At 41.7% G+C, this 27,252-nt stretch overlaps 1 protein-coding gene across 1 annotated transcript; it reads right to left on the bottom strand.

The window, feature by feature from the left end:
• On the bottom strand, positions 1-25,985 carry LOC138742003 (LIM domain-containing protein A-like; the record flags this gene model as incomplete). The annotated part of the gene is given in 10 exon segments (XM_069896198.1): positions 1-11; positions 13,773-13,832; positions 16,025-16,082; positions 18,555-18,774; positions 18,891-18,978; positions 19,898-19,937; positions 20,147-20,253; positions 21,460-21,551; positions 24,700-24,785; positions 25,830-25,985. Coding segments are annotated over 10 exon segments (918 nt in total), but the record flags the coding sequence as incomplete, so codon positions are not given.
• Positions 25,986-27,252: the final 1,267 nt, after the last annotated feature.

Genomic DNA, 27,252 nt, shown 5'->3' with positions numbered 1-27,252 from the left:
TCAGTTAATGGCTGTAACCAGTACAAACAGGATGAGCTTGGGGATTAGGATGCAGGAAAGCAGAGTCAGCACGATTAACATAAGAATCTTCTTTGTGACAAGAGCCACCATAAGACTAAGATAAGGAATGGTAAGGTACAATAGAATGTAGGAAGTTGAGGTAGTTTGGATCAGATAAAGGTCTCCTAGCCCTAGATAGAAGTACCAAGTCCTACATATCTAATTAGCTAACCTTACACAGATTTATACATATTAAATTAGCCAACCCTAGATAGGATGAGTCAACTCTGCATACCAAGAGACTGTAGCCCCGAGAATCAGGAAGGTGTGAATAAGGACAATGACATGATGGGACACCCACAGGATACCCCCTGGTCCTCCAAGTGTACTGAAACTGCACATAGGCAGGAAGGATTGCCTATGCCAAACCCATCCAGGGGACAGAAGAATGTAAAGGGGAGGGCACTCTGATACTGAAATTGACTGTATAAAAGTTGGGTGAGCCCTAGTATGTGTGTGTATTCTCAGGGTAAGGGTAAGCACCCAACTTTGCACTGTTGTATAATAAATGTTCTTTGTTCTCAATTTTTGTCTCGAGCTATTTCTTTAAAGGTAAATTCTGTTTCTAACAAAAGTATGTGAGTGGGTTTGTGTGTGTGAATGTGTGTGTGTGAGTGTGTGTGAGTTTGTATGTGTGTGTGTGTGTATGTTTTGTATGTGTGTGTGGTCATATGTGTGAGTGTATGTGAGTGTGTGAGGATGCATTTGAATGTGTGTGTGAGTGAGTGTGTGTGGATGTGTGTGTTTGTATGCGTGTGTGAGTTTGCATGTGTGTGTGAGAGTGTTTGGTGTGTGTTTGCATGTGTGTGTGAGTGTGTTTGTACATTTGTATGAGTGTGTATGTGTGTGTGTGGATGTGATTGTATGTGTATGTGAATGTTTGTGTGTATGTGTGTGAATGTGTGTGTGTATGTTTGTGTGTGTGAGTGTGTGTGACTGTGAATGTTTCTTTGTGTGTGTGTGAGTGTTTGTAAGTGTGTGTATTCATATGTGCGTAGATGTGGGACTATGTGTGAGAGAGAGTGTGTGTGTGAAAATGTGTGAATGTTTGAGGATGTGTTGGTATGTGTGTGAGTTTGTGTGTGTGTGTGAATGTGTGAGGGTGTGTTTTTATGTGTGTGTGTATTTGTGTGTGTGTGTATTTATGTGTATGGGTGTGTGTGTATGTGTTTGTGAGTGTGTTTATGTGTGTGTGCAGGTGTGTGAGTGGGTGTTGTATGTGTGTCTGTGAATGTGTGTGTGGGTGTGTGTATGTTTGTATGTGGGTGTGAGAGTTTGTGTGAGTCTGTATGTGTGTGTGGGCATGTGTGTGAGTGTGTGAATGTGTGTGTGTGTTTGAATGTGAGTGTGTTTGAGGATGTGTTTGTATGTGTGTGGGTGTGTGAGATTGTATGCGTGTGTGAGTGAGTGTGTGTTTGTGTGAGTGCGTGGTTGTGTGTTAATATGTGTGTGCATGTGCATTGGTATGTGTCTGTATGTGTGTGGGAGTGTGTGTGTGTTTGTATGTGAGTGTGAAAGGGCGTGTTTGTATATGTGTGTGAGTGTGTGTGTGTGTGGTTGTTTTAAGTGTGCGAAAGTGTGTTTGTATATGTGAGTATATGTGTGTAGGTATATGTTTTTTTGAGTGTGTGTATCTATGTGTGTGGGTTTGGGTGTGTAAGTGAGTGCATATGTGGGTGTATGTGAGTGGGTGTGTGTGGGCATGTGTGTGAGTGTATGTGTGTTAGTGTGTACACATGTTTGTGTGTATGTGTGAGTATATGTAGGTGTGTGTGTGAGTGTGTGTGGAAGTATATGTATGTGTATGTGAATGTTTGTGTATATGTGTGTGTGAAGGTGTGTGTGTATGTTTGTGTGTGAGTGTGTGTGGCTGTGTGAGTGTTTCTTTGTGTGTGGGGTGAGTGTTTGTAAGTGTGTGTTCATATGTGTGTAGATGTGGGACTATGTGAGAGAGAGTGTGTGTGAAAATATGTGTGAATGTTTGAGGATGTGTTGGTATGTGTGTGAGTTTGTGTGTGTGTGAATGTGTGTGTGTGTGCATTTGTGTGTGTGAATGTGTGTGTATTTATGTGTATGGGTGTGCGTATATGTGTTTGTGAGTGTGTTTATGTGTGTGTGCAGGTGTGTGAGTGGGTGTTGTATGTGTGCCTGTGAATGTGTAGGTGTGTGTATGAGTGTGTAGGTGTGTGTGAGTGTGAGTATGTGTGTATGTCTGTGAGTGTGTGTGTGGGTGTATGTGTTTGTATGTGTGTGTGTGTCAAATGTGTGTGTGAGTTTGTATGTGTGTGTTCGTATGTGTTTGTATCTGTGTGTGCATGCATTTGTATGTGTCTATGTGTGTGTGAGTGTGTGGGTGTGTGTTTGCATGTGAGTGTGAGAGTGTCTGTTTGTATTTGTGTGTGAGTGAGTGGGTGTATGTGAGAGTGTTTGGGTGTGTGTGTATGTGAGTGTGTGTGTATAGATGTGTGGGTTTGTGTGAGTGCATGTATGTGAGTATTTTGAGATGTGTGTATATGTATGTGTGTGTATGTATATATATAATACATGTTGAGGATGGAGCGGAGCTCCTAGAACGCTTCCACCAGCGTTGTCTCCGCTCCATCCTCAACATTCATTGGAGCGCTTTCATCCCTAACGTCGAAGTACTCGAGATGGCAGAGGTCGACAGCATCGAGTCCACGCTGCTGAAGATCCAGCTGCGCTGGATGGGTCACGTCTCCAGAATGGAGGACCATCGCCTTCCCAAGATTGTGTTATATGGCGAGCTCTCCACTGGCCACCGTGACAGAGGTGCACCAAAGAAAAGGTACAAGGACTGCCTAAAGAAATCTCTTGGTGCCTGCCACATTGACCACCGCCAGTGGGCTGATAACGCCTCAAACCGTGCATCTTGGCGCCTCACAGTTTGGCGGGCAGCAACCTCCTTTGAAGAAGACCGCAGAGCCCACCTCACTGACAAAAGGCAAAGGAGGAAAAACCCAACACCGAACCCCAACCAACCAATTTTCCCCTGCAACCGCTGCAACCGTGTCTGCCTGTCCCACATTGGACTTGTCAGCCACAAACGAGCCTGCAGCTGACGTGGACTTTTTACCCCCTCCATAAATCTTCGTCCGCGAAGCCAAGCCAAAGAATACATACAGATGTAGTATATATGAGTGTGTGTGTGCGCAAGGGTGTGTGTGAATCTGTGAGGCTGTGTGTATTTTTATGAGTGTGTAAATGTGTCTATGATTGTGTTGGAATGTGTGCATGTGTGTGTGACTGAGTGTTTGTATGAGTGTGTCTGAGTGATTGTGTGTATGCGAGTGTGTGTTTGTATGTGTGTGAGTGTGTATAGGTGTGTGCGTGTGTGCATGTGTGTTTGTGGTTTTGTGTGAGTGTGAGTAAGTGTGTATGTGTGTGAGTGTGTGGGTTTGTGAATGTGAGTGTGTGTTTTAATGTGCATCTGAGTGTGTGTTTTTTTTTGAAATTTATTTATAGTATCTCCATACATTCATTTCAAATTGACTTAGTATAATATTACATAATAGATACTAAATAATTTTCAAATTTTGACCCCCCCCACCTCCCCTAACCCCTTAGGAAACCACCTTGTGGTGGTTAATTCCCAAAAACCCAAATGGGTGTGGTATAAACCACAAGTGGCATATGACTTTCGAGAGCAGAAGTACCACTCCCTCCCCCCGCCAGGCAGACAAAATACACGTATAAACCGAAAAATCATCATTTCTTATATCCATAAAACCCCGGTCCATCAATTTAACCAATCTTATTCATAAACTCTTTTTTTTGAAAATCCAAACTTGATATTAAATTTTGCACCCTTTCCACCCTCCCAACACTGAGTTAAACATTGTTTACAATCAATAAAAGTTCAAAAAAAAATTTTTTTTCAAGTCTCCCTGAATTTCATCCACTGAATTAAAACACCTCTGAACATCCCAGTTCAACACCGAATCTTCCATTCTTCTCAGTCTCAAGTTGAATTTGTAGCTTACTTTCAAAAAAAGTTTTTTTCAAATCTTTTAAAATTTTCTTGAACATAATTCCTTCGGTCTTGATCTTCTAAAGCATCAATGTTATTCATGTTCTTTCTTCTGTGTTTCCCAATTTAATACCAAATTTTCCACTTTGTCAATCTTCTCAATGTTAAGTTGAAATTATTGTTTATTTTCAAGAAAAACTTATTCAAAATTTTTAACTCTTCTTGGACATTGTTCCTTCGACTTTAATTTTATAAATCATCAATCTTGTTCATAGTTTCTTTCTACTGAATTTCCAAATTTAATAATAAAGTTTCCATTTTTTCCAATTTTCTCAATATTAAGCTGATCTTGTTGAGTTTAAAAAAAAACTTTTCAAAACTATTAAAATCTGTTTGCAATGTATGCATACTCACAGATAATAAATTCACTCTTTCAATATTCCATCCAAAAAAAAAATTCACTGATAAACCTTATTGCAGGTCAAGGAGTTCCATATATATGTTTATCTTCAGAAAATATTTCAAATATTTCAAATCAACATTCGTCGCCATCTTTCAAAAAGGAGTCCGAAATCAACTTTAATAAGTTCTGTTCTTGAGAAAATTCCAGCACCAACTCCAGCTCTGTCTGGACAAATAGGTCAAATTTCTTCCAAAGTCAAAGAATGTAATTTTGTTCTGTATTTATAGATAATAAATTCATCCTTCCGATATTCCATCCAAAAAAAATCACTAATAAACTTTAATGTTATCTGGATTTTTAAAACTCACGGGCAACCAATGCCAATTACTGCAATTTATCTTCATAAAACATTTCAAATCAATATTCATCACCATCTTTCAGAGGGGTGTCCAAGGCCAGCTTATCCGACAGTCCAATTAATGAGCTTCGTTCTTAAGAAAATTCCAGCCTTGACTCCGTGGTTCTGTCTGGGCAAGTAGGCCGAGTTTCTTCCAAAGTCGAAGAGTGTAGTTTTGTTCTGTATTTGAACTCTATTTTCCTTAATCTTTGTTGCCATTTTAAACATCTTTCAGAGGGGTGTCCAAGGCCAGCTTATCCGACAGTCCAATTAATGAGCTCCGTTCTTAAGAAAATTCCAGCCTTGACTCCATGGTTCTGTCTGGGCAAGTAGGCCGAGTTTCTTCCAAAGTCGGAGAGTGTAGTTTCGTTCTGTATTTGAACTCTATTTTCATTAATCTTTGTTGCCATTTTAAACATCTTTCAGAGGGGTGTCCAAGGCCAGCTTATCCGACAGTCCAATTAATGAGCTCCGTTCTTAAGAAAATTCCAGCCTTGTCTCCGTGGTTCTGTCTGGGCAAGTAGGTCGAGTTTCTTCCAAAGTCGGAGAGTGTAGTTTTGTTCTGTATTTGAACTCTATTTTCCTTAATCTTTGTTGCCATTTTAAACATCTTTCAGAGGGGTGTCCAAGGCCAGCTTATCCGACAGTCCAATTAATGAGCTCCGTTCTAAAGAAAATTCCAGCCTTGACTCCGTGGTTCTGTCTGGGCAAGTAGGCCGAGTTTCTTCCAAAGTCGGAGAGTGTAGTTTTGTTCTGTATTTGAACTCTATTTTCCTTAATCTTTGTTGCCATTTTAAAAATCTTTCAGAGGGGTGTCCAAGGCCAGCTTATCCGACAGTCCAATTAATGAGCTCTGTTCTAAAGAAAATTCCAGCCTTGTCTCCGTGGTTCTGTCTGGGCAAGTAGGCCGAGTTTCTTCCAAAGTCGGAGAGTGTAGTTTTGTTCTGTATTTGAACTCTATTTTCCTTAATCTTTGTTGCCATTTTAAACTAAAAACAATTGATAAACAAAACAAAGTCTTTTAACAGAAAAGAAATATTCTTAAAACGGGTATTTATATAACTGCCTGGGGGAGACCGGGAATGCACGTCCGTTCCCTACGCCATCTTGCCACGCCTCCATCTGAGTGTGTGTTTGAATGCGTGTGTGATCATTTGTGTATGTGTGTGTATGTGAGTGGGTTTGTGTGTGTGAGTGTGTGTGAATTTGTGTGGCTGTGTGTATTTTTACAAGTGTGTAAATGTGTGTATTAGTGTGTTTGAATGTGCGTGTGTATGAGTGTGTGTTTGTATGTGAGTGATTGTTTGTGTATCTGTGCATATGCGAGTGTCTGTGTGTATGCGAGTGTGTGTTTGTTTGTGTGCGTGAGTGTGTGTAGGTGTGTGCATATGTGTGCGTGGTTGTGTGTGAGTTTGTGTGTTTGTATGTGTGTATGAGTGTGTGTGGGTGTATGTGTGAGCATGTCTGTGAGTGAGTGTGTGTGAGTGTGTGAAGATGTGTTTGTATGTATGTGAATGTGTGTATAAGTGTTTTTGAATGTGTGTGTATGAGTGTGTGTTTATATGTGAGTGAGTGTTTATGTATGTGTGCGTATGCGTATGCGAGTGTCTGTGTGTATGCAAGTGTGTGTTTGTGTGTGTGTGTAGGTGTGTGCATGTGTGCTTATGTGTGTTTGTGGTTGTGTGTGAGTGTGAGTATGTGTGAATGTGTGTGAGTGTTTGTATGTGTGTGTGGGTGTATGTGTGAGCATGACTGTGAGCGAGTGTGTGTGAGTGTGCAGAGGTATGTTTGTATGTGTGTGTGTGTGTGAATGTGAGTGTGTGTGAATTTGAGTGTGTGTTTTAACCTGCGTGTGAGTGTGTGTTTGAATGTGTGTGATCGTTTGTGTATGTGTGTGTATGTGAGTGTGAGTTTGTATGTGTGTGTGTATGTGTGTGGTTGTGTGTGTGTTTGTATGTGAGTGTGTGTGGGTGTGGTTTTGTGTGTCTGTGAGTGTTTGTATGTGTGTGTGTGAGTTTACATGTGTGTTTGTGAGTGTGTGTTCATTTGTATGAGTGCATATGTGCTTGTGAGTGTGTGTATGTGGTTGTGTGTGTTTGAATGTGAGTGTGTGAAGGTGTGTTTGTTTGTGTTTGTGTGTGGGTGTGTGTGTTTGTATGTGTCTGTGTCAAATGTGTGTGTGAGTTTGTATGTGTGTGTGTTCATATGTGTTTGTATGTGTGTGCATGTGCATTTGTGTGTGTCTGTATGTGTGTGAGTGTGTGGGTGTGTGTTTGCATGTGAGTGTGTGAGTGTCTGTTTGTACATGTGTGTGAGAATGTATAGATGTGTGTGTGTGGGGTGTGTATGTTTTTATGTTTGTGTGTAAGTGAGTGTGTGGCTGTGTGTGTGAGTACGTGTGTGTATGTGAGAGTGTGTGGGTGTGTGAGTTTGTTTGTGTGTGTGATGGTGTGTGTTTGTATGTGTGTGTGCATGTATTTGAATGTGTCTATATGTGTGTGTGAGTGTGTATTTGTATATGAGTGTGAGTGTGTGAATGAGTGTGTTTGTGTGTGAGAGTGTGTGTTTGGATGTGTGAATGGATGTATGTGTATGTGTTTGTGAGTGTATGTGTGTGTGAGGGAGTGTGTGAATCTGTGTGGCTATGTGTATTTTTATGAGTGTGCAAAAGTGTGTATGAGTGTGTTTGAATGTGTGTGTGAATGTTTTGGGTGCATGTTTTTATATGTGTGAGTGTATGTTTGTGAGAGAGAGTTTGTGTATGTGTGTATATGTGAGTGTGTGTGTTTGTATGTGTGTTTGAGTGTGTGTGTATATATGTGTGTGGTTATGTGTGTGAGTGTGAGTATGTGCATATGTTTGTGAGTGTGTGTGTTTATATTTGTGTGTGTGTGGGTGTATGTGTGAGCATGTCTGTGAGTGAGTGTGTGTGCGAAGGTGTGTATGTATGTGTGTGTGTGTGTGTGAGTGAGTGTATGTGTGGGTTGGTGTGTCTTTTTAATGTGTGTGTGAGTGTGTGTTTGAATGTGTGTGTGATTGTTTCTGCATGTGTGTGTGTGAGTATGTATGTGTGTGTGTTATGGTGTGTATTTGTATATGTGTGTGTGAGTGTGTGCATGTGTTTGTATGTGTGTGTATTTGTGTGTGTTTGTGTGATGTTGTGTTTGTATTTGTGTGCACGTGCATTTGTATGTGTCTGTGTGTATAGGGGTGTGTGAGTGTTTGTATGTGAATGTGTGTTTGTATATGTGTGTGAGTGTGTGTGATTATTTTGTGTGTGAGAGTGTGTTTGTATGTGTGAGTGGATGTGTGTATGTGTTTGTGAGTGTATAAGTGTGTGAGTGTGTGTATGTATGTGTGTGTTTGTGTGTGTATGTGTGTGAGTGTGTACGTATGTTTGTGGGTGTGTGTGAGTATATATAGGTGTGTGTGAGTGTGTGTGGTTGTGTGTTTGTATATGTGTGCACATGCATTTGTATCTGTATGTGTGTGTGGGAGTATGTGTGTTTGTATGTGAGTGTGTGAGGGTGTGTTTGTATGTGTGTGAATGTGAGTGTGTGTGAATATGAGTGTGTGTTAACGTGCGTGTGAGTGTGTGTTTGAACGTGTGTGATCGTTTGTGTATGTGTGCGTATGTGAGTGGGTTTGTGTGTGTTTGAATGTGTGTGTGAGTTTGTATGTGTGTGTATGTGTGTGGTTGTGTGTGTGTGTTTGTATGTGTGTGTGTGTGTTGTGGTTTTGTGTGTGTGTGAATGTTTGTATGTGAGTGTGTGTGGGTGTGTTTGTATGTGTGTGTGTGAGTTTACATGTGTGTTTGTGAGTGTGTGTTCATTTGTATGAGTGCATATGTGTTTGTGAGTGTGTGTATGTGGTTGTGTGTGTTTGAATGTGAGTGTGTGAAGGTGTGTTTGTTTGTGTATGTGTGTGGGTGTGTGTTTGTATGTGTGTGTGTCAAATGTGTGTGTGAGTTTGTATGTGTGCGTGTTTGTATGTGTTAGTATGTGTGTGCGTGTGCATTTGTATGTGTCTGTATGTGTGTGAGTGTGTGGGTGTGTCTTAAAATGTGAGTGTGTGAGTGTCTGTTTGTACGTGTGTGTGAGAGTGTATAGATGTGTGTGTGTGGGGTGTGTATTTTTTTATGTTTGTGTGTAAGTGAGTGTGTGGCTGTGTGTGTGAGTACGTGTGTGTATGTGAGAGTGTGTGGGTGTGTGAGTTTGTTTGTGTGTGTGATGGTGTGTGTTTGTATGTGTGTGTGCATGCATTTGAATGTGTCTATATGTGTGTGTGAGTGTGTATTTGTATATGAGTGTGAGTGTGTGAATGAGTGTGTTTGTGTGTGAGAGTGTGTGTTTGGATGTGTGAATGGATGTATGTGTATGTGTTTGTGAGTGTATGTGTGTGTGTCTGTGTGAGGGAGTGTGTGAATCTGTATGGCTATGCGTATATTTATGAGTGTGCAAAAGTGTGTATGAGTGTGTTTGAATGTGTGTGTGAATGTTTTTGGGTGCATGTTTTTATATGTGTGAGTGTGTGTTTGTGAGTGAGAGTTTGTGTATGTGTGTATGTTAGTGTGTGTGTTTGTATGTGTTTTTGAGTGTGTGTATACATGTGTGTGGTTATGTGTGTGAGTGTGAGTATGTGCATATGTTTGTGAGTGTGTGTGTTTATATTTGTGTGTGTGTGTAGATGTATGCGTGAGCATGTCTGTGAGTGAGTGTGTGTGTGAAGGTGTGTTTGTATGTGTGTGTGTGTGAGTGAGTGTATGTGTGGGCTGGTGTGTCTTTTTAATGTGTGTGAGTGTGTGTTTGAATGTGTGTGTGATTGTTTCTGCATGTGTGTGTGTGAGTATGTATGTGTGTGTGTTATGGTGTGTATTTGTATATGTGTGTGTGAGTGTGTGCATGTGTTTGTATGTGTGTGTATTTGTGTGTGTTTGTGTGATTTTGTGTTTGTATTTGTGTGCACATGCATTTGCATGTGTCTGTGTGTGTAGGGGTGTGTGGGTGAGTGTGTGTGGATGTGTGTTTGTATGTGTATGTGAATGTTTGTGTGTATGAGAGTGTGTGTGTGTATTTTGGTGTGAGTGTATGGGTGAGTGTGTGTGTGTGTTTGGGTGCATATGTGTGTACGTATGTTTGTGGGTGTGTGTGAGTATATGTAGGTGTGTGTGAGTGTGTGTGGTTGTGTGTTTGTATTTGTGTGCACATGCATTTGTATGTGTCGTATGTGTGTTTGGGAGTGTGTGTGTTTGTATGTGAGTGTGTGAGGGTGTGTTTGTATATGTGTGTGTGTGGTCGTTTTAAGTGTGTGAGAGTGTGTTTGTATGTGTGAGAGGATGTGGGTGTGTATCTGTTTGTGAGTATATATGTGTGTGAGTGTGTGTGGCTGTGTGAGTGTTTCTTTGTGAGTGTGATTGTAAGTGTGTGTGTTCATATGTGTGTAGATGTGTGACTATGTGTTAGAGAGTGTGTGTGTGAAAATATGTGTGATTGTTTGAGGATGTGTTGGTATGTGTGTGAGTTTGTGTGTGTGAATGTGTGAGGGTGTGTTTGTATTTGTGTGTGCATTTGTGTGTGTGAATGTGTGTGTGTGCATTTATGTGTATGGGTGTGTGTATGTGTTTGTGAGTGTGTTTATGAGTGTGTGCAGGTGTGTGAGTGGTTGTATGTGTGTCTGTGAATGTGTGTGTGGGTGTGTGTGTTTGTATGTGGGTGTGAGAGAGTTTGTGTGAGTGTGTATGTGTATATGTGTGTGTGGTCATGTGTGTGTTTTTGAGTGTGAGGGTGCATTTGAATGTGTGTGTGAGTGAGTGGGTGTATGTGAGAGTGTTTGGGTGTGTGTGTATGTGAGTGTGTGTGTGTAGATGTGTGGGTGTGTGTGAGTGCATGTGTACATACATGTATGTATGTGTGTATATATGTGTGTGTGGCTGTGTGTATTTTTATGAGTGTGTAAATGTGTCTATGAGTGTGTTTGAATGTGTGTATGACCGTGAGTGTTTGTATTTGTGTGTATGAGTGTGTCTGAGTGACTGTGTGTTTATGCGAGTATGTGTTTGTATGTGTGTGAGTGTGTGTAGGTGTGTCTGCATATGTCTGCTTGTGGTTGTGTGTGAGTGTAAGCATGTATGTGTGAGTGTGTGTGGGCGTGAGTGTTTGTATGTGTGTGTGAGTGTGTGTGGGTGTATGTGTGAGCATGACTGAGTGAGAGTGTGTGTGTGCAGAGGTGTGTTTGTATGTGTGTGCGTGAATGTGAGTGTATGTTCTAATGTGCGTGTGAGTGTGTGTTTGAATGTGTGCGATCGTTTGTGTTTGTGTGTGTATGTGAGTGGGTTTGTGTGTGTGAATATGTGTGTGAGTTTGTATTTGTGTGTGAGTTTGTATGTGTGTGTGGTTGTGTGTGTGTTTGTATGAGTGTGTGTGGGTGTGGTTGTGTGTGTGGGTGTGTTTGTATGTGTGTGTGAGTTTACATGTGTGTTTGTGAGTGTGTGTTCATTTGTATGAGTCCATATGTGTGTGTGAGTGTGTGTGTGTGGTTGTGTGTGTTTGAATGTGAGTGTGTGAAGGTGTGTTTGTGTGTGTGAGTGTGTGTGAGTATGTGTGTGTGCGTGCATTTGTATGTGTCTGTATGTGTGTGAGTGTTTGGGTGTGTGTGTTTGCATGTGAGTGTGTGAGCGTCTGTTTGTACGTGTGTGTGAGAGTGTATAGATATGTGTATGTGGGGTGAGTATGCTTTTATGTGTGTGTGTAAGTGTGTGTGGGTGTGTGTGTGAGAGTGTATAGATATGTGTATGTGGGGTGAGTATGCTTTTATGTGTGTGTGTAAGTGTGTGTGGGTGTGTGTGTGAGTATGTGCATGTGTGTGTGAGTGTGTGGGTGTGCGTTTGTATGTGTGTGATGATGTGTGTTTGTATGTGTGTTTAGGTGTGTACATGTGTTATTATATTTGTATGTGTGTGTATATGAGTGTGTGTAGGCATGTGTGTGAGTATGAGTATGTGTGTAGGTGTGTGTGTTTGTATGTGTGTGGGTGTGTGTGTGAATGGACTGGTGTGTATTTTTAACGTGTGTGTGAGTGTGTGTTTGAATGTGTGTGTGATTGTTTCTGTATGTGTGTGTGAGTTTGCACATGGGTGTGAGTTTGTATGTGTGTTATGGTGTGTGTTTGTATATGTGTGTGTGAGAGTGTGTGCATGTTTGTATGTGTGTATGTGTGTGGTTGTGTGTGTGAGTGTTTGTATATGAGTGTGTGAGGGAGCATTTGAATGTGTGTGGGAGTGTGTGCGAGTGAGTGTGTGTGTTTGTATGTGTGTGAGAGAGTGTGTTTAATGGTGTGTGTGAGTGTGTGTGTGCATTTGTATGAGTGTGTATGCATGTGTGTGTCTGAATGTGTGGGTGTGTGTTTTTGAATGTGAGTGTGAGTGAATGTGTTTGTGTGAGTGTGTGTGGTTGTGTGTCAAATGTATGTGTGTGTGATGTGTGTTTGTGTGAGTGTGTGTGGTTGTGTGTCAATTGTATGTGTGTGTGATGCTGTGTGTTTGTATTTGTGTGCACGTGCATTTGTATGTGTCTGTATGTGTGTGTAGGGGTGTGTGGGTGTATGTATGTGAGTGTGTGTTGGTATATGTGTGTGAGTGTGTGTGGTTATTTTAAGTGTGTGTTTGCATGTGTGAGTGGATGTGTGTATGTGTTTGTGAGTGTATATGTATGAGTGTGTGTGTATGTGTGTGTCTTTGTGTGTGTATGTGAGTGCATATGTAGGTGTATATGAGTGGGTTTGTGTGGACATGTGTGTGAATGTATGTGTGTGAGTGTGTATGTATGTTTGTGGGTGTGTGTGAGTATATGTTGGTATGTGTGTGAGTGTGTGGATGTGTGTTTGTATTTGTATGTGAATATTTGTGTGTATGTGTGTTTGAGCCTGTGTGTATGTGTATGTGTGTGTGAGTGTGCAGGGAGTGTGTGTGTGTGTGTGAGTGTGTATTTGTATGTGAGTGAGAGTGTGTGTGTATGTAAGTGGCATGTGTGTGAGTGTGTATTTGTATGTGAGTGAGAGTGTGTGTGTATGCAAGTGGCATGTGTGTGAGTGTATATGTGTGTGAGTGCATACATATGTTAGTGGGTGTGTGTGGATGTGTGTTTGTATGTGTATGTGAATGTTTGAGTGTGAGTGTGTGGGTATGTGTGTGAGTGTGTATGTGTGTGTGAGTGTTTGTAAGTGTGTATGTTCATATGTGCATGGATGTGGGAGTATGTGTGGGTGTGAGAGAGTGTGTGAAAATATGTGTGTGTGTGTTTGAGGATGTGTTGGTATGTGTGTGTGCGAGTTTGTGTGAATGTGTGTGTGTGTATTTATGTGTATGGGTGTGTGTGTATGTGGTTGTGAGTGTGTTTATGAATGTGTGTAGGTGTGCGAGTGGGTGTTGTATGTGTGTATGTGAATGTATGTGTGTGGGTGTGTTTTTGTATGTGGGTGTGAGAGTGTTTCTGTGAGTGTGGGTGGGTGTATGTGAGAGTGTTTGGGTGTGTGTGTATGTAAGTCTGTTTGTGTAGGTGTGTGGGTATGTGTGAGTGTGTGAGTACATGTATGTGAGTGTTTTGGGATATGTGTATATGTATGTGTGTGCATATATGTGTGTGAGGGTGTGTGTGAATCTGTGTGGCAGTGTGTATTTTTATGAGTGTGTATATGTGTGTATAAGTGTTTTTGAGTGTGTGTTTGTATGTGAGTGAGTGTTTGTGTATGTGTGCATATGTGAGTGTCTGTGTGTATGCAAGTGTGTGTTTGTTTGTGTGTGTTTTAATGTGCATCTGAGTGTGTGTTTGAATGTGTATGTGATCGTTTGTGTATGTTAGTATGTGAATGGGTTTGTGCGTGTGTGAATGTGTGTGTGTGTGAGTTTGTATGTGTGTGTTTGTATGTGCATGTGTGTGTATATGTGTGTATGTGTGTGTGGTTGTGTGTGTGAGTGTTTGTATGTGTGTGTGAGGGTGGATTTGAATGTGTGTGTGAGTGTGTGTGAGTGAGTGTGTGTGAGTGAGTGTGTGTGGATGAGTGTGTGTGTATGTGTGTATTAGTTTGCATGTGTGTGTGAGAGTGTGTTTAATGGTATGTGTTAGCATGTGTGTGTGTGAGATTGTGTACATTTGTATGAGTGTGTATGTGTGTGTTGGAGTGTGTGAATGTGTGGGTGTGTGTTTGAATGTGAGTGCGTTTGAAGATGTGTTTGTATGTGTGTGTGGGTGAGTGTGTTTGTGTGAGCGTGTGTTTGTGTGTTTGTATGTGTGTGCACATGCATTTGTATGTGTCTGTATGTGTGTGCGGGAGTGTGTGTGTGTTTGTATGTGAGTGTGTGAGGGTGTGTTTGTATATGTTTGTGTGGGTGTGTGTGTGGTTGTTTTAAGTGTGTGATAGTGTGTGTTTGTATGTGTGAGTGGATGTGTGTGTATGTGTTTGTGAGTGTATATGTGTGTGAGTGTGTGTGGGTGTGTGTGGTTGTTTTAAGTGCGTGAGAGTGTGTTTGTATGTGTGAGTGGATGTGTGTGTATGTGAGTTGTGAGTGTATATGTGTGTGAGTGTGTGTGTATCTATGTGTGTGTGTGTTTGGGTGTGTAAGTGAGTGCATATGTTTGTGTATGTGAGTGGGTGTGTGTTGGCATGTGGGTGAGTGTGTGTGTGTGTTAGTGTGTACGTATGTTTGTCAGCCACAAACGAGCCTGCAGCTGACGTGGACTTTTACCCCCTCCATAAATCTTCGTCCGCGAAGCCAAGCCAAAGAAGAAATGTTTGTGGGTATATGTAGGTGTGATTGAGTGTGTTTGTATGTGTATGTGAATGTTTGTGTGTATGTGTGTGTGAGGGTGTGTATATGTTTGTGTGTGTGGGGGTGTGTGAGTGTTTCTTTGTGTTTGTGTGTGAGTGTTTGTAAGTGTGTGTGTTCATATGTGTGTAGATGTGGGACTATGTGTGTGAGAGAGAGAGTGTGTGTGTGAAAATATGTGTGAATGTTTGAGGATGTGTTGGTATGTGTGTGAGTTTGTGTGAGTGTGTAAATGTTTGAGGGTTTGTTTGTATGTGTGTGTGAGAATGTGTGTGTGTATTTATGTGTTTGTGTGTGTGTGGTTGTGTGTTCGTATGTGTGTGCACATGCATTTGTATGTGTCTGTATGTTAATGGGTGTGTGTATGTGTGTTTATGAGTGTGTGTAGCTGTGTGAGTGGGTGTTGTATGTGTGTCTGTGAATGTGTGTGTGGGTGTGTGTGTTTGTATGTGGGTGTGAGAGTGTTTGTGTATGTATGTGTGTGGTCATGTGTGTGAGTGGGTGGGTGTATGTGAGAGTGTTTGGGTGTGTGTGTATGTGAGTGTGTGTGTGTAGATGTGTGGGTGTGTGAGTGCATGTATGTGAGTGTTTTGAGATGTGTATATATGTATGTGTGTGTATACATATATATGTGCGAGGGTGTGTGTGAATCTGTGTGACTGTGTGTATTTTTATGAGTGTGTAAATGTGTCTATGAGTGTGTTTGAATATGAACATGTGTGTGTGACTGTAAGTGTTTGTATATATGTGCATGAGTGTGTTTGAGTGAGTGTGTTTGTATGCAAGTGTGTGTTTGTAGATGTGTGTGTAGGTGTGTGCATGTGTGCATATGTGTGTTTGTGGTTGTGTGTGAATGTGAATATGTGTGTATGTGTGTGAGTGTTTGTATGTATGTGTGCATGTGTGTGGGTGTATGTGAGTGTGTGTTTTAATGTGCGTGTGAGTGTGTGTTTGAATGTGTGTGTGATTGTTTGTGTATGTGAGTGGGTTTGTATGTGTGAATGTGTGTGTGAGTGTGTGTGAGTTTGTAAGTGTGTGAGTTTGTATGTGCGTGTGTTTGTATGTGTGTGGTTGTGTGTGTGAGTGTTTGTATGTGAGTGTGTGTGGGTGCATTTGTATGTGTGTGGGTGTCAGTTTACATGTGTGTTTGTGAGTGTGTGTGCATTTGTATGAGTGCATATGTGTGTGTGAGTGTGTGTGTGGTTGTGTGTGTTTGAATGTGAGTGTGTGAAGGTGTGTTTGTTTGTGTGTGAGTGTGTATGGGTGTGTGTGTTTGTATGTATGTGTGTGTGTGTCAAATGTGTGTGTGAGTTTGTATGTGTGTGGGTTGGTATGTGTTTGAATGTGTTTGAGTATGCATTTGAGTGTGTCTGTATGTGTGTGTGAGTGTGTGGGTGTGTGTGTTGGCATGTGAGTGTGTGAGTGTCTGTTTGTACATATGTGTGAAAGTTTATAGATGTGTGTGTGCATGGGGTGTGTATGCTTTTATGTGTGTGTGTAAGTGAGTGTGTGGGTGTGTGAGTATGTGCGTGGGTGTGTGAGTTTGTGTGTGTGTATGATGGTGTGTGTTTGTATGTGTGTGTGCATGTATTTGTATGTGTCTGTATGTGTATTAGAGTGTGTGTGTTTGTATGAGAGTGTGTGAGGGTGTGTTTGTAGATGAGTGTGAGTGTGTGTGAATGAGTGTGTTTGTTTGTGGTTGTTTTAAGTGTGTGAGAGTGTGTGTTTGGATGTGTGAATGGATGTATGTGTATGTGGTTGTGAGTGTATATGTGTGTGAGTGTTTGTATATGTGTGTGAGTGTTTGTGAGTGTGTGTGGGTGTGTGAATTGTATGAGTGTGTGAGTTTGTATGTTTGTGTGTGTATGTGTGTATAACGGTGTGTGTTTTTATGTGTGTGTATGTGTGTGAGATTCTATGCGTGTGTGAGTGAGTCTGTGTTTGTGTGTGTGAGTGTGTGTACATTTGTATGAGTGTGTATGTGTGTGTGAGTGTGTGTGGATCTGTCTGTATGTGTATGTGAATATTTGTGTGCATGTGTGTGAAGGTGTTTGTGTGTGTGAGTGTGTGTGGCTGTGTGAGTGTTTCTTTGTGTGTGTGTGAGTGTTTGCAAGTGTGTGTATTCATATGTGTGTAGATGTGGGACTATGTGTGAGAGAGAGAGTGTGTGTGTGAAAATATGTGTGAATGTTTGAGGATGTGTTGGTATGTGTGTGAGTTTGTGTGAGTGTGTAAATGTTTGAGGGTTTGTTTGTATGTGTGTGTGAGAATGTGTGTGTGTATTTATGTGTTTGTGTGTGTGTGGTTGTGTGTTCGTATGTGTGTGCACATGCATTTGTATGTGTCTGTATGTGTATGGGTGTGTGTATGTGTGTTTGTATGTGAGTGTGTGAGGGTGCATTTGAATGTGTGTGCGAGTGTGTGCGAGTGAGTGTGTGCGCGAGTGTGTGTTTGTATGTGTGTGAGCGTGTATAGGTGTGTGCATGTGTGCATGTGTGTTTGTGGTTGTGTGTGAGTGTGGGTAAGTGTGTAAGTGTGCGAGTGTGTGGGTGTGAGTGTTTGTGTGTGTGTAGAAGGTTATTTGTATGTGTGAATGTGAGTGTTTTTTAATGTGCATGCGAGTGTGTGTTTGAATGTGTGTGTGATCATTTGTGTATGTGTGTGTATGTGAGTGGGTTTGTGTGTGTGAATTTGTGTGGCTGTGTGTATTTTTACAAGTGTATAAATGTGTGCATTAGTATGTTTGTATGTGTGTTTATGTGTGTGTTTGTATGTGTGTGTTTGTATGTGTGTGTTTGTATGTGTATGGGGTGAGTGTTTGTAAATGTGTGTGTTCATATGTGTGTAGCTGTGCGACTATGTGTGAGAGAAAGTGTGTGTGTGTGAAAATATGTGTGAATATTTGAGGATGTGTTGGTATGTGTGTGAGTTTGTGTGTTTGTGTGTGAATGTGTAAGGGTGTGTTTGTATGTGTGTGCGTGCATTTGTGTGTGTGTGTATTTATGTGTATGGGTGTGCGTGTATGTTTGTGAATGTGTTTATGAGTGTGTGCAGATGTGTGAGTGGGTGTATGTGTGTCTGTGAATGTGTGTATGGGTGTGTGTGTGTTTGTATGTGGGTGTGAGAGAATTTGTGCGTGTGTGTATGTGTGTGTGGTCACATGTGTGAGTGTTTGTATGCGAGTGTGTGATGGTGCATTTGAATATGTGTGTGAGTGAGTGAGTGTATGTGAGAGTGTTTGGGTGTATGTGTGTATGTTAGTGTGTGTGTAGATGTGTGGGTTTGTGTGAGTTTGTGAGTGCATGTATGTGAGTATTTTGAGATGTGTGTATATTTATGTGTGTGTGTGTATGTATATATACATATATATATATGTGTGTGTGTGTGTGTGCGAGTGTGTGTGTGAATCTGTGTGGCTGTGTGTATTTTATGAGTGTGTAAATGTGTCTATGAATGTGTTGGAATGTGTGGATGTGTGTGTGACTGAGTGTTTGCATATGTGTGTATGAGTGTGTCTGAGTGATTGTGTGTGTATGCGAGTGTGTGTTTGTATGTGTGTGAGCGTGTATAGGTGTGTGCATGTGTGTTTGTGGTTGTGTGTGAGTGTGAGTAAGTGTGTAAGTGTGCGAGTGTGTAGGTGTAAGTGTTTGTGTGTGTGCATGAGTGTGTGTGGGAGTATGTGTGAGCATGACTGAGTGAGTGTGTGTGTGCGGAAGTGTATTTGTATGTGTGAGTGTGTGTGAATGTGAGTGTTTTTTTAATGTTCATGCGAGTGTGTGTTTGAATGTGTGTGTGATCATTTGTGTGTGTGTGTGTATGTGAGTGGGTTTGTGTGTGTGAATTTGTGTGGCTGTGTGTATTTTTACAAGTGTGTAAATGTGTGTATTAGTGTGTTTGAATGTGCGTGTGTATGAGAGTGTGTTTGTATGTGAGTGAGTGTTTATGTATCTGTGTGTATGCGAGTGTCTGTGTGTATGCGAGTGTGTGTTTGTTTGTGTGCGTGAGTGTGTGTAGGTGTGTGCATATGTGTGTGTAGTTGTGTGTGAGTTTGTGTGTTTGTATGTGTGTATGAGTGTGTGTGGGTGTATGTGTGAGCATGTCTGTGAGTGAGTGTGTGTGAGTGTGTGAAGATGTGTTTGTATGTATGTGAATGTGTGTATAAGTGTGTTTGAATGTGTGTGTATATGAGTGTGTGTTTATATGTGACTGAGTGTTTATGTATGTGTGCGTATGCGTATGTGAGTGTCTGTGTGTATGCAAGTGTGTGTTTGTGTGTGTGTAGGTGTGTGCATGTGTGCTTATGTGTGTTTGTGGTTGTGTGAGCATGACTGTGAGCGAGTGTGTATGAGTGTGCAGAGGTGTGTTTGTATGTGTGTGTGTGAGTGTGTGTGAATTTGAGTGTGTGTTTTAATGTATGTGAGACAACAGACTCGCCAAGGCAAATAGCGCCTTTGCAAGACTACACAAAAGAGTCTGGAAAAACAACCAACTGAAAAACCTCACAAAGATAAGCGTATACAGAGCCGTTGTCATACCCACACTCCTGTTCGGCTCCGAATCATGGGTCCTCTACCGGCACCACCTACGGCTCCTAGAACGCTTCCACCAGCGTTGTCTCCGCTCCATCCTCAACATCCATTGGAGCGCTCACACCCCTAACGTCGAGGTACTCGAGATGGCAGAGGTCAACAGCATCGAGTCCACGCTGCTGAAGATCCAGCTGCGCTGGATGGGTCACGTCTCCAGAATGGAGGACCATCGCCTTCCCAAGATCGTATTATATGGCGAGCTCTCCACTGGCCACCGTGACAGAGGTGCACCAAAGAAAAGGTACAAGGACTGCCTAAAGAAATCTCTTGGTGCCTGCCACATTGACCACCGCCAGTGGGCTGATAACGCCTCAAACCGTGCATCTTGGCGCCTCACAGTTTGGCGGGCAGCAGCCTCCTTTGAAGAAGACCGCAGAGCCCATCTCACTGACAAAAGGCAAAGGAGGAAATACCCAACACCCAACCCCAACCAACCAATTTTCCCTTGCAACCGCTGCAATCGTGTCTGCCTGTCCCGCATCGGACTGGTCAGCCACAAACGAGCCTGCAGCTGACGTGGACTTTTTACCCCCTCCATAAATCTTCGTCCGCGAAGCCAAGCCAAAGAAAGAGTGTGTTTGAATGTGTGTGATCATTTGTGTATGTGTGTTTATGTGAGTGGGTTTGTGTGTGTGTGAATGTGTGTGTGTGAGAGTTTGTATGTGTGTGTGTGGTTGTGTGTGTGTTTGTATTTGAGTATGAGTGGGTGTGGTTTTGTGTGTGTGTGTGTTTGTATGTGAGTGCGTGTGGGTGTGTTTGTATGTGTGTGTGTGTGAGTTTATATGTGTGTTTGTGAGTGTGTGTTCATTTGTGTGAGTGCATATGTGTTTGTGAGTGTGTGTGGTTGTGTGTGTTTGAATGAGAGTGTGTGGTGTTTTTGTTTGTGTATGTGTGTGTGGGTGTGTGTGTTTGTATGTGTGTGTGTCAAATGTGTGTGTGAGTTTGTATGTGTGTGTATGTGTGTGATTGTGTGTGTGTGTTTGTATGTGAGTGTATGTGGGTGTGTTTGTATATTTGTGTGTGAGTTTACATGTGTGTTTGTGAGTATGTGTTCATTTGTATTAGTGCATATGTGTTTGTGATTGTGTGTGTGTGGTTGTGTGTGTTTGAATGTGAGTATGTGAAGGTGTGTTTGTTTGTGTATATGTGTGTATGGGTGTGTGTGTTTGTATGTGTGTGTGTGTCAAATGTGTGTGTGAGTTTGTATGTGTGTGTTCATATGTGTTTTTATGTGTGTGCGCGTGCATTTGTATGTGTCTATGTGTGTGTGAGTGTGTGGGTGTGTGTTTACATGTGAGTGTGTGAGTGTCTGTACGTGTGTGTGAGCGAGTGGGTGTATGTGAGAGTGTTTGGGTGTGTGTGTATGTGAGTGTGTGTGTGTAGATGTGTGGGTTTGTGTGAGTGCATGATGTGAGTATTTTGAGATGTTTGTATATGTATGTGTGTGTACGTATATATATATATATATATGTGTGTGTGTGTGTGTGTGTGTGTGTGTGTGTCTGTGTGTGTGAATCTGTGTGGCTGTGTGTATTTTTATGAGTGTGTAAATGTGTCTATGATTGTGTTGGAATGTGTGCATGTGTGTGTGACTGAGTTTGTATATGTGTGTATGAGTGTGTCTGAGTGATTGTGTGTGTATGTGAGTGTGTGTTTGTATGTGTGTGAGTGTGTATAGGTGTGTGCATGTGTGCATGTGTGTTTGTGGTTGTGTGTGAGTGTGAGTAAGTGTTTATGTGTGTGAGTGTGTGGGTGTGTGAATGTGAAGGTGTGTTTTAATGTGCATGTGAGTGTGTGTTTGAATGTGTGTGTGATCATTTGTGTATGTGTGTGTATGTGAGTGGGTGTGTGTGTGAATTTGTGTGGCTGTGTGTATTTTTACAAGTGTGTAAATGTTTGTATTAGTGTGTTTGAATGTGTGTGTGTATGAGTGTGTGTTTGTATGTGAGTGAGTGTTTGTGTATCTGTGCGTATGTGAGTGTCTGTGTGTATGCGAGTGTGTGTTTGTTTGTGTGCGTTTGTGTGCGTAGGTGTGTGCAAATGTGTGCATAGTTGTGTGTGAGTTTGTGTTTGTATGTGTGTATGAGTGTGTGTGGGTGTATGTGAGAGCATGTCTGAGTGAGTGTGTGAAGATGTGTTTGTATGTATGTGAATGAGTGTATAAGTGTGTTTGAATGTGTGTGTATATGAGTGTGTTTATATGTGAGTGAGTGTTTATGTATGTGTGCATATGCATATGCGAGTGTCTGTGTGCATGCAAGTGTGTGTTTGTGTGTGTGTGTAGGTGTGTGCATGTCTGCTTATGTGTGTTTGTGGTTGTGAGTGAGTGTGAGTATGTGTGAATATGTGTGAGTGTTTGTATGTGTGTGCATGTGTGTGGGTGTATGTGTGAGCATGACTGTGAGCGAGTGTGTGTGAGTGTGCAGAGGTGTGTTTGTATGTGTGTGTGAGTGTGTGTGAATATGAGTGTGTGTTTTAACGTGCGTATGAATGTGTGTTTGAATGTGTGTGATCGTTTGTGTATGTGTGCATATGTGAGTGGGTTTGTGTGTGTGTGTGAATGTGTGTGAGTTTGTATGTGTGTATGTGTATAATGTGGTTGTGTGTGTGTGTTTGTATGTGAGTGTGTGTGGGTGTGGTTTTGTGTGTGTGTGAGTGTTTGTATGTGAGTGTGTGTGTGGGTGTGTTTGTATGTGTGTGTGAGTTTACATGTGTGTTTGTGAGTGTGTGTTCATTTGTATGAGTGCATATGTGTTTGTGAGTGTGTGTATGTGGTTGTGAGTGTTTGAATGTGAGTGTGTGAAGGTGTGTTTGTTTGTGTATGTGTGTGGGTGTGTGTGTTTGTATGTATGTGTCAAATGTGTGTGTGAGTTTGTATGTGTGTGTGTTCGTATGTGTTTGTATGTGTGTGCGTGTGCATTTGTATTTGTATGTATGTGTGTGATTGTGTGGGTGTGTGTTTGCATGTGAGTGTGTCAGTGTCTGTTTGTACGTGTGTGTGAGAGTGTATAGATGTGTGTGTGGGGTGTGTATGTTTTTATGTTTGTGTGTAAGTGAGTGTGTGGCTGTGTGTGTGTGAGTATGTGTGTGTATGTGAGAGTGTGTGGGTATGTGAGTTTGTATGTGTGTGTGATGGTGTGTGTTTGTATGTGTGTGTGCATGCATTTGAATGTGTCTGTATGTGTGTGTGAGTGTGTGTTTGTATGTGAGTGTGAGGGTGTATTTGTATATGAGTGTGAGTGTGTGAATGAGTGTATTTGTTTGTGGATGTTTTAAGTGTGTGAGAGTGTGTGTTTGGATGTGTGAATGGATGTATGTGCACGTGTTTCTGAGTGTATATGTCAGTGTGTGTGTGTGGGTGTGTGTGTGTGTGAGGGAGTGTGTGAATCTGTGTGGCTATGTGTATTTTTATGAGTGTGCAAAAGTGTGTATGAGTGTGTTTGAATGTGTGTGAATGTTTTTGAGTGCATGTTTTTATATGTGTGAGTGTGTGTTTGTGAGTGAGTGTTTGTGTATGTGTGTATATGTGAGTGTGTGTGTTTGTATGTGTGTTTGAGTGTGTGTGTATATGTGTGTGTGGTTATGTGTGTGAGTGTGAGTATGTGCATATGTTTGTGAGTGAGTGTGTGTGTTTATATTTGTGTGTGTGTGTGGGTGTATGTGTGAGCACGCCTGTGAGTGAATGTGTGTGTGAAGGTGTGTTTGTATGTGTGTGTGTGTGTGTGTGAGTGAGTGTATGTGTGGGCTGGTGTGTCTTTTTAATGTGTGTGTGAGTGTGTGTTTGAATGTGTGTGTGATTGTTTCTGCATGTGTGTGTGAGTTTGTATTTGCGTGTGTTATGGTGTGTGTTTGTATATGTGTGTGTGTGAGTGTGTGCATGTGTTTGTATGTGTGTGTATTTGTGTGTGTTTGTGTGATTTTGTGTGTTTGCATTTGTGTGCACGTGCATTTGTATGTGTCTGTGTGTGTAGGGGTGTGTGGCTGTTTGTATGTGAATGTGTGTTTGTATATGTGTGTGAGTGTATGTGATTATTTTAAGTGTGTGAGAGTGTGTTTGTATGTGTGAGTGGATGTGTGTATGTGTTTGTGAGTGTATAAGTGTGTGAGTGTGTGTATGTATGTGTGTGTTTGTGTGTGAGTGTGTACTTGTTTGTGGGTGTGTGTGAGAATATGTAGGTGTGTGTGAGTATATGTGGTTGTGTGTTTGTATGTGTGTGCACATGCATTTGTATGTGTCTGTATGTGTGTGTGAGAGTGTGTGTGTTTGTATGTGAGCGTGTGAGGGTGTGTTTGTATATGTGTGTGTGGTTGTTTTAAGTGTGTGAGAGTGTGTTTGTATGTGTGAGTGGATGTGTGTGTATGTGTTTGTGAGTGTATATGTGTGTGAGTGTGTGTGGGTGTGTAAGAGCTTCTTTGTGAGTGTGATTGTAAGTGTGTCTGTTCATATGTGTGTAGATGTGGGACTATGTGTGAGAGAGTGTGTGTGTGTGAAAATATGTGTGATTGTTTGAGGATGTGTTGGTATGTGTGTGAGTTTGTGTGTGTGAATGTGTGAGGGTGTGTTTGTATGTGTGTGTGCATTTGTGTGGGTGAATGTGTGTGTGTGTATTTATGTGTATGGTGTGTGTGTATGTGTTTGTGAGTGTGTTTATGAGTGTGTGCATGTGTGTGAGTGGGTATTGTACGTGTGTCTGTGAATGTGTGTGTGCGTGTGTATGTGTTTGTATGTGGGTGTGAGAGAGTTTGTGTGAGTGTGTATGTGTATATGTGTGTGTGGTCATGTGTGTGAGTGTTTGTGTGTGAGGGTGCATTTGAATGTGTGTGTGAGTGAGTGGGTGTATGTGAGAGTGTTTGGGTGTGTGTATGTGAGTGTGTGTGTGTAGATGTGTGGGTGTGTGTGAGTGTGTGAGTGCATGTATACATACATGTATGTGTGTATATATTTGTGTGTGGCTGTGTGTATTTTTATGTGTGTAAATGTGTCTATGAGTGTGTTTGAATGTGTGTATGACTGTGAGTGTTTGTATATGTGTGCATGAGTGTGTCTGAGTGACTGTGTGTTTATGCGAGTATGTGTTTGTATGTGTGTGTGAGTGTGTGTAGGTGTGTGTGGATATGTCTGCTTGTGGTTTTGTGTGAGTGTGAGCATGTATGTGTGAGTGTGTGTGGGCGTGAGTGTTTGTATGTGTGTGTGAGTGTGTGTGGGTGTATGTGTGTGCGCGTGCATTTGTATGTGTCTGTATGTGTGTGAGTGCGTGAGTGTCTGTTTGTACGTGTGTGTAAGAGTGTATGGATATGTGTGTGAGGGGTGAGTATGCTTTTATGTGTGTGGAAGTGAGTGTGTGGGTGTGTGTGTGAGTATGTTCATGTGTGTGTGAGTGTGTGGGTGTGTGTTTGTATGTATGCGTGTTTAGGTGTGTACATGTGTTATTATATTTGTATGTGTGTGTATATGAGTGTGTGTAGGCATGTGTGTGAGTATGAGTATGTGTGTAGGTGTGTGAGTTTGTATGTGTGTGGGTGTGTGTGTGAATGGGCTGGTGTGTATTTTTAATGTGTGTGTGAGTGTGTGTTTGAATGTGTGTGTGTGTGTTTGAATGTGTGTGATTGTGTATGTGTGCATATGTGAGTGGGTTTGTGTGTGTGTGATTGTGTGTGAGTTTGTATGTGTGTGTGTATGTGTGTGGTTGTGTGTGTGTGTGGTTGTGTGTGTGTGTGTTTGTATGTGAGTGTGTGTTGGTGTGGTTTTGTGTGTGTGTGTGTGAGTTTACATGTGTGTTTGTGAGTGTGTGTTCATTTGTATGAGTGCCTATGTGTTTGTGAGTGTGTGTATGTGGTTGTGTGTGTTTGAATGTGAGTGTGTGAAGGTGTGTTTGTTTGTGTATGTGTGTGGGTGTGTGTGTTTGTATGTATGTGTCAAATGTGTGTGTGAGTTTGTATGTGTGTGTGTTCGTATGTGTTTGTATGTGTGTGCGTGTGCATTTGTATTTGTCTGTATGTGTGTGATTGTGTGGGTGTGTGTTTGCATGTGAGTGTCTGTTTGTATGTGTGTGTGAGAGTGTATAGATGTGTGTGTGTGTGGGGTGTGTATGTTTTTATGTTTGTGTGTAAGTGAGTGTGTGGATGTGTGTGTGAGTACGTGTGTGTATGTGGGAGTGTGTGGGTGTGTGAATTTGTATGTGTGTGTGATGGTGTGTTTGTATGTGTGTGCATGCATTTGAATGTGTCTGTATGTGTGTGTGAGTGTGTGTTTGTATGTGAGTGTGAGGGCATATTTGTATATGAGTGTGAGTGTGTGAATGAGTGTGTTTGTTTGTGGATGTTTTAAGTGTGTGTGAGTGTGTGTTTGGATGTGTGAATGGATGTATGTGTATGTGTTTGTGAGTGTATATGTGTGTGTGTGTGTGGGTGTGTGTGTGTGAGTGAGTGTGTGAATCTGTGTGGCTATGTGTATTTTTATGAGTGTGCAAAAGTGTGTATGAGTGTGTTTGAATGTGTGTGAATGTTTTTGGGTGCATGTTTTTATATGTTTGAGTGTGTGTTTGTGAGTGAGAGTTTGTGTATGTGTGTATATGTGAGTGTGTGTGTTTGTATGTGTGTTTGAGTGTGTGTGTATATATGTGTGTGGTTATGTGTGTGAGTGTGAGTATGTGCATATGTTTGTGAGTGTGTGTGTTTATATTTGTGTGTGTGTGTGGGTATGTGTGAGCATGTCTGTGAGTGAATGTGTGTGTGAAGGTGTGTTTGTATGTGAGTGTGTGTGTTTATATTTGTGTGTGTGTGTGGGTATGTGTGAGCATGTCTGTGAGTGAATGTGTGTGTGAAGGTGTGTTTGTATGTGTGTGTGTGAGTGAGTGTATGTGTGGGCTGGTGTGTCTTTTTAATGTGTGTGTGAGTGTGTGTTTGAATGTGTGTGTGATTGTTTCTGTATGTGTGTGTGTGAGTTTGTACGTGCGTGTGAGTTTGTATGTGTGCGTTATGGTGTGTGTTTGTATATGTGTGTGTGAGAGGGTGTGCATGTTTGTATGTGTGTGCATGTGTGGTTGTGTGTGTGAGTGTTTGAATGTGAGTGTGTGAGCGTGTGTTTGTATGTATGTGTGTGTGAGTGTGTGTGAATGTGAGTGTGTGCGAATATGAGTGTGTGTGTTAACGTGCGTGTGAGTGTGTGTTTGAATGTGTGTGATCGTTTGTGTATGTGTACGTATGTGAGTGGGTTTGTGTGTGTGTGAATGTGTGTGTGAGTTTGTATGTGTGTGTGTATGTGTGTGGTTGTTTGTGTGTGTTTGTATGTGAGTGTGTGTGCGTGTGGTTTTGTGTGTGTGTGAGTATTTGTATGTGAGTGTGTGTGGGTGTGTTTGTATGTGTGTGTGTGAGTTTACATGTGTGTTTGTGAGTGTGTGTTCATTTGTATGAGTGCATATGTGTGTGTGAGTGTGTGTGTGTTTGTGTGGTTGTGTGTTTGAATGTGAGTGTGTGAAGGTGTGTTGGTTTGTGTGTGTGAGTGTTTGTGGGTGTGTGTGGGTGTGTGTGTGTATGTGTGTGCACGTGCATTTGTATGTGTCTGTATGTGTGTGAGTGTGTGAGTGTGTGGGTTTGTGTGTTTGCATGTGAGTGCGTGAGTGTCTGTTTGCACGTGTGTGTGAGAGTGTATGGATATGTGTGTGTGGGGTGAGTATGCTTTTATGTGTGTTTAAGTGAGTGTGTGGGTGTGTGTGTGAGTATGTACGTGTGTGTGAGTGTGTGGGTGTGTGTTTGTATGTGTGTTTAGGTGTGTACATATGTTATTATATTTGTATGTGTGTGTATATGAGTGTGTGTAGGCATGTGTGTGAGTATGAGTATGTGTGTAGATGTGTGAGTTTGTATGTATGTGGGTGTGTGTGTGAATGGGCTGGTGTGTATTTTTAATGTGTGTGTGTGTGTTTGAATGTGTGTGTGATTGTTTCTGTATGCATATGTGAGTTTGTACGTGGGTGTGAGTTTGTATGTGTGTGT

The sequence above is a fragment of the Narcine bancroftii genome, chromosome 8 (assembly GCF_036971445.1).
Source record: "Narcine bancroftii isolate sNarBan1 chromosome 8, sNarBan1.hap1, whole genome shotgun sequence".
Classification (NCBI taxonomy): Eukaryota; Metazoa; Chordata; class Chondrichthyes; order Torpediniformes; family Narcinidae; genus Narcine; species Narcine bancroftii.
The sequence above is the reverse complement of the archived record's forward strand: the minus strand, read 5'-3'. Positions and strand labels throughout refer to the sequence as shown.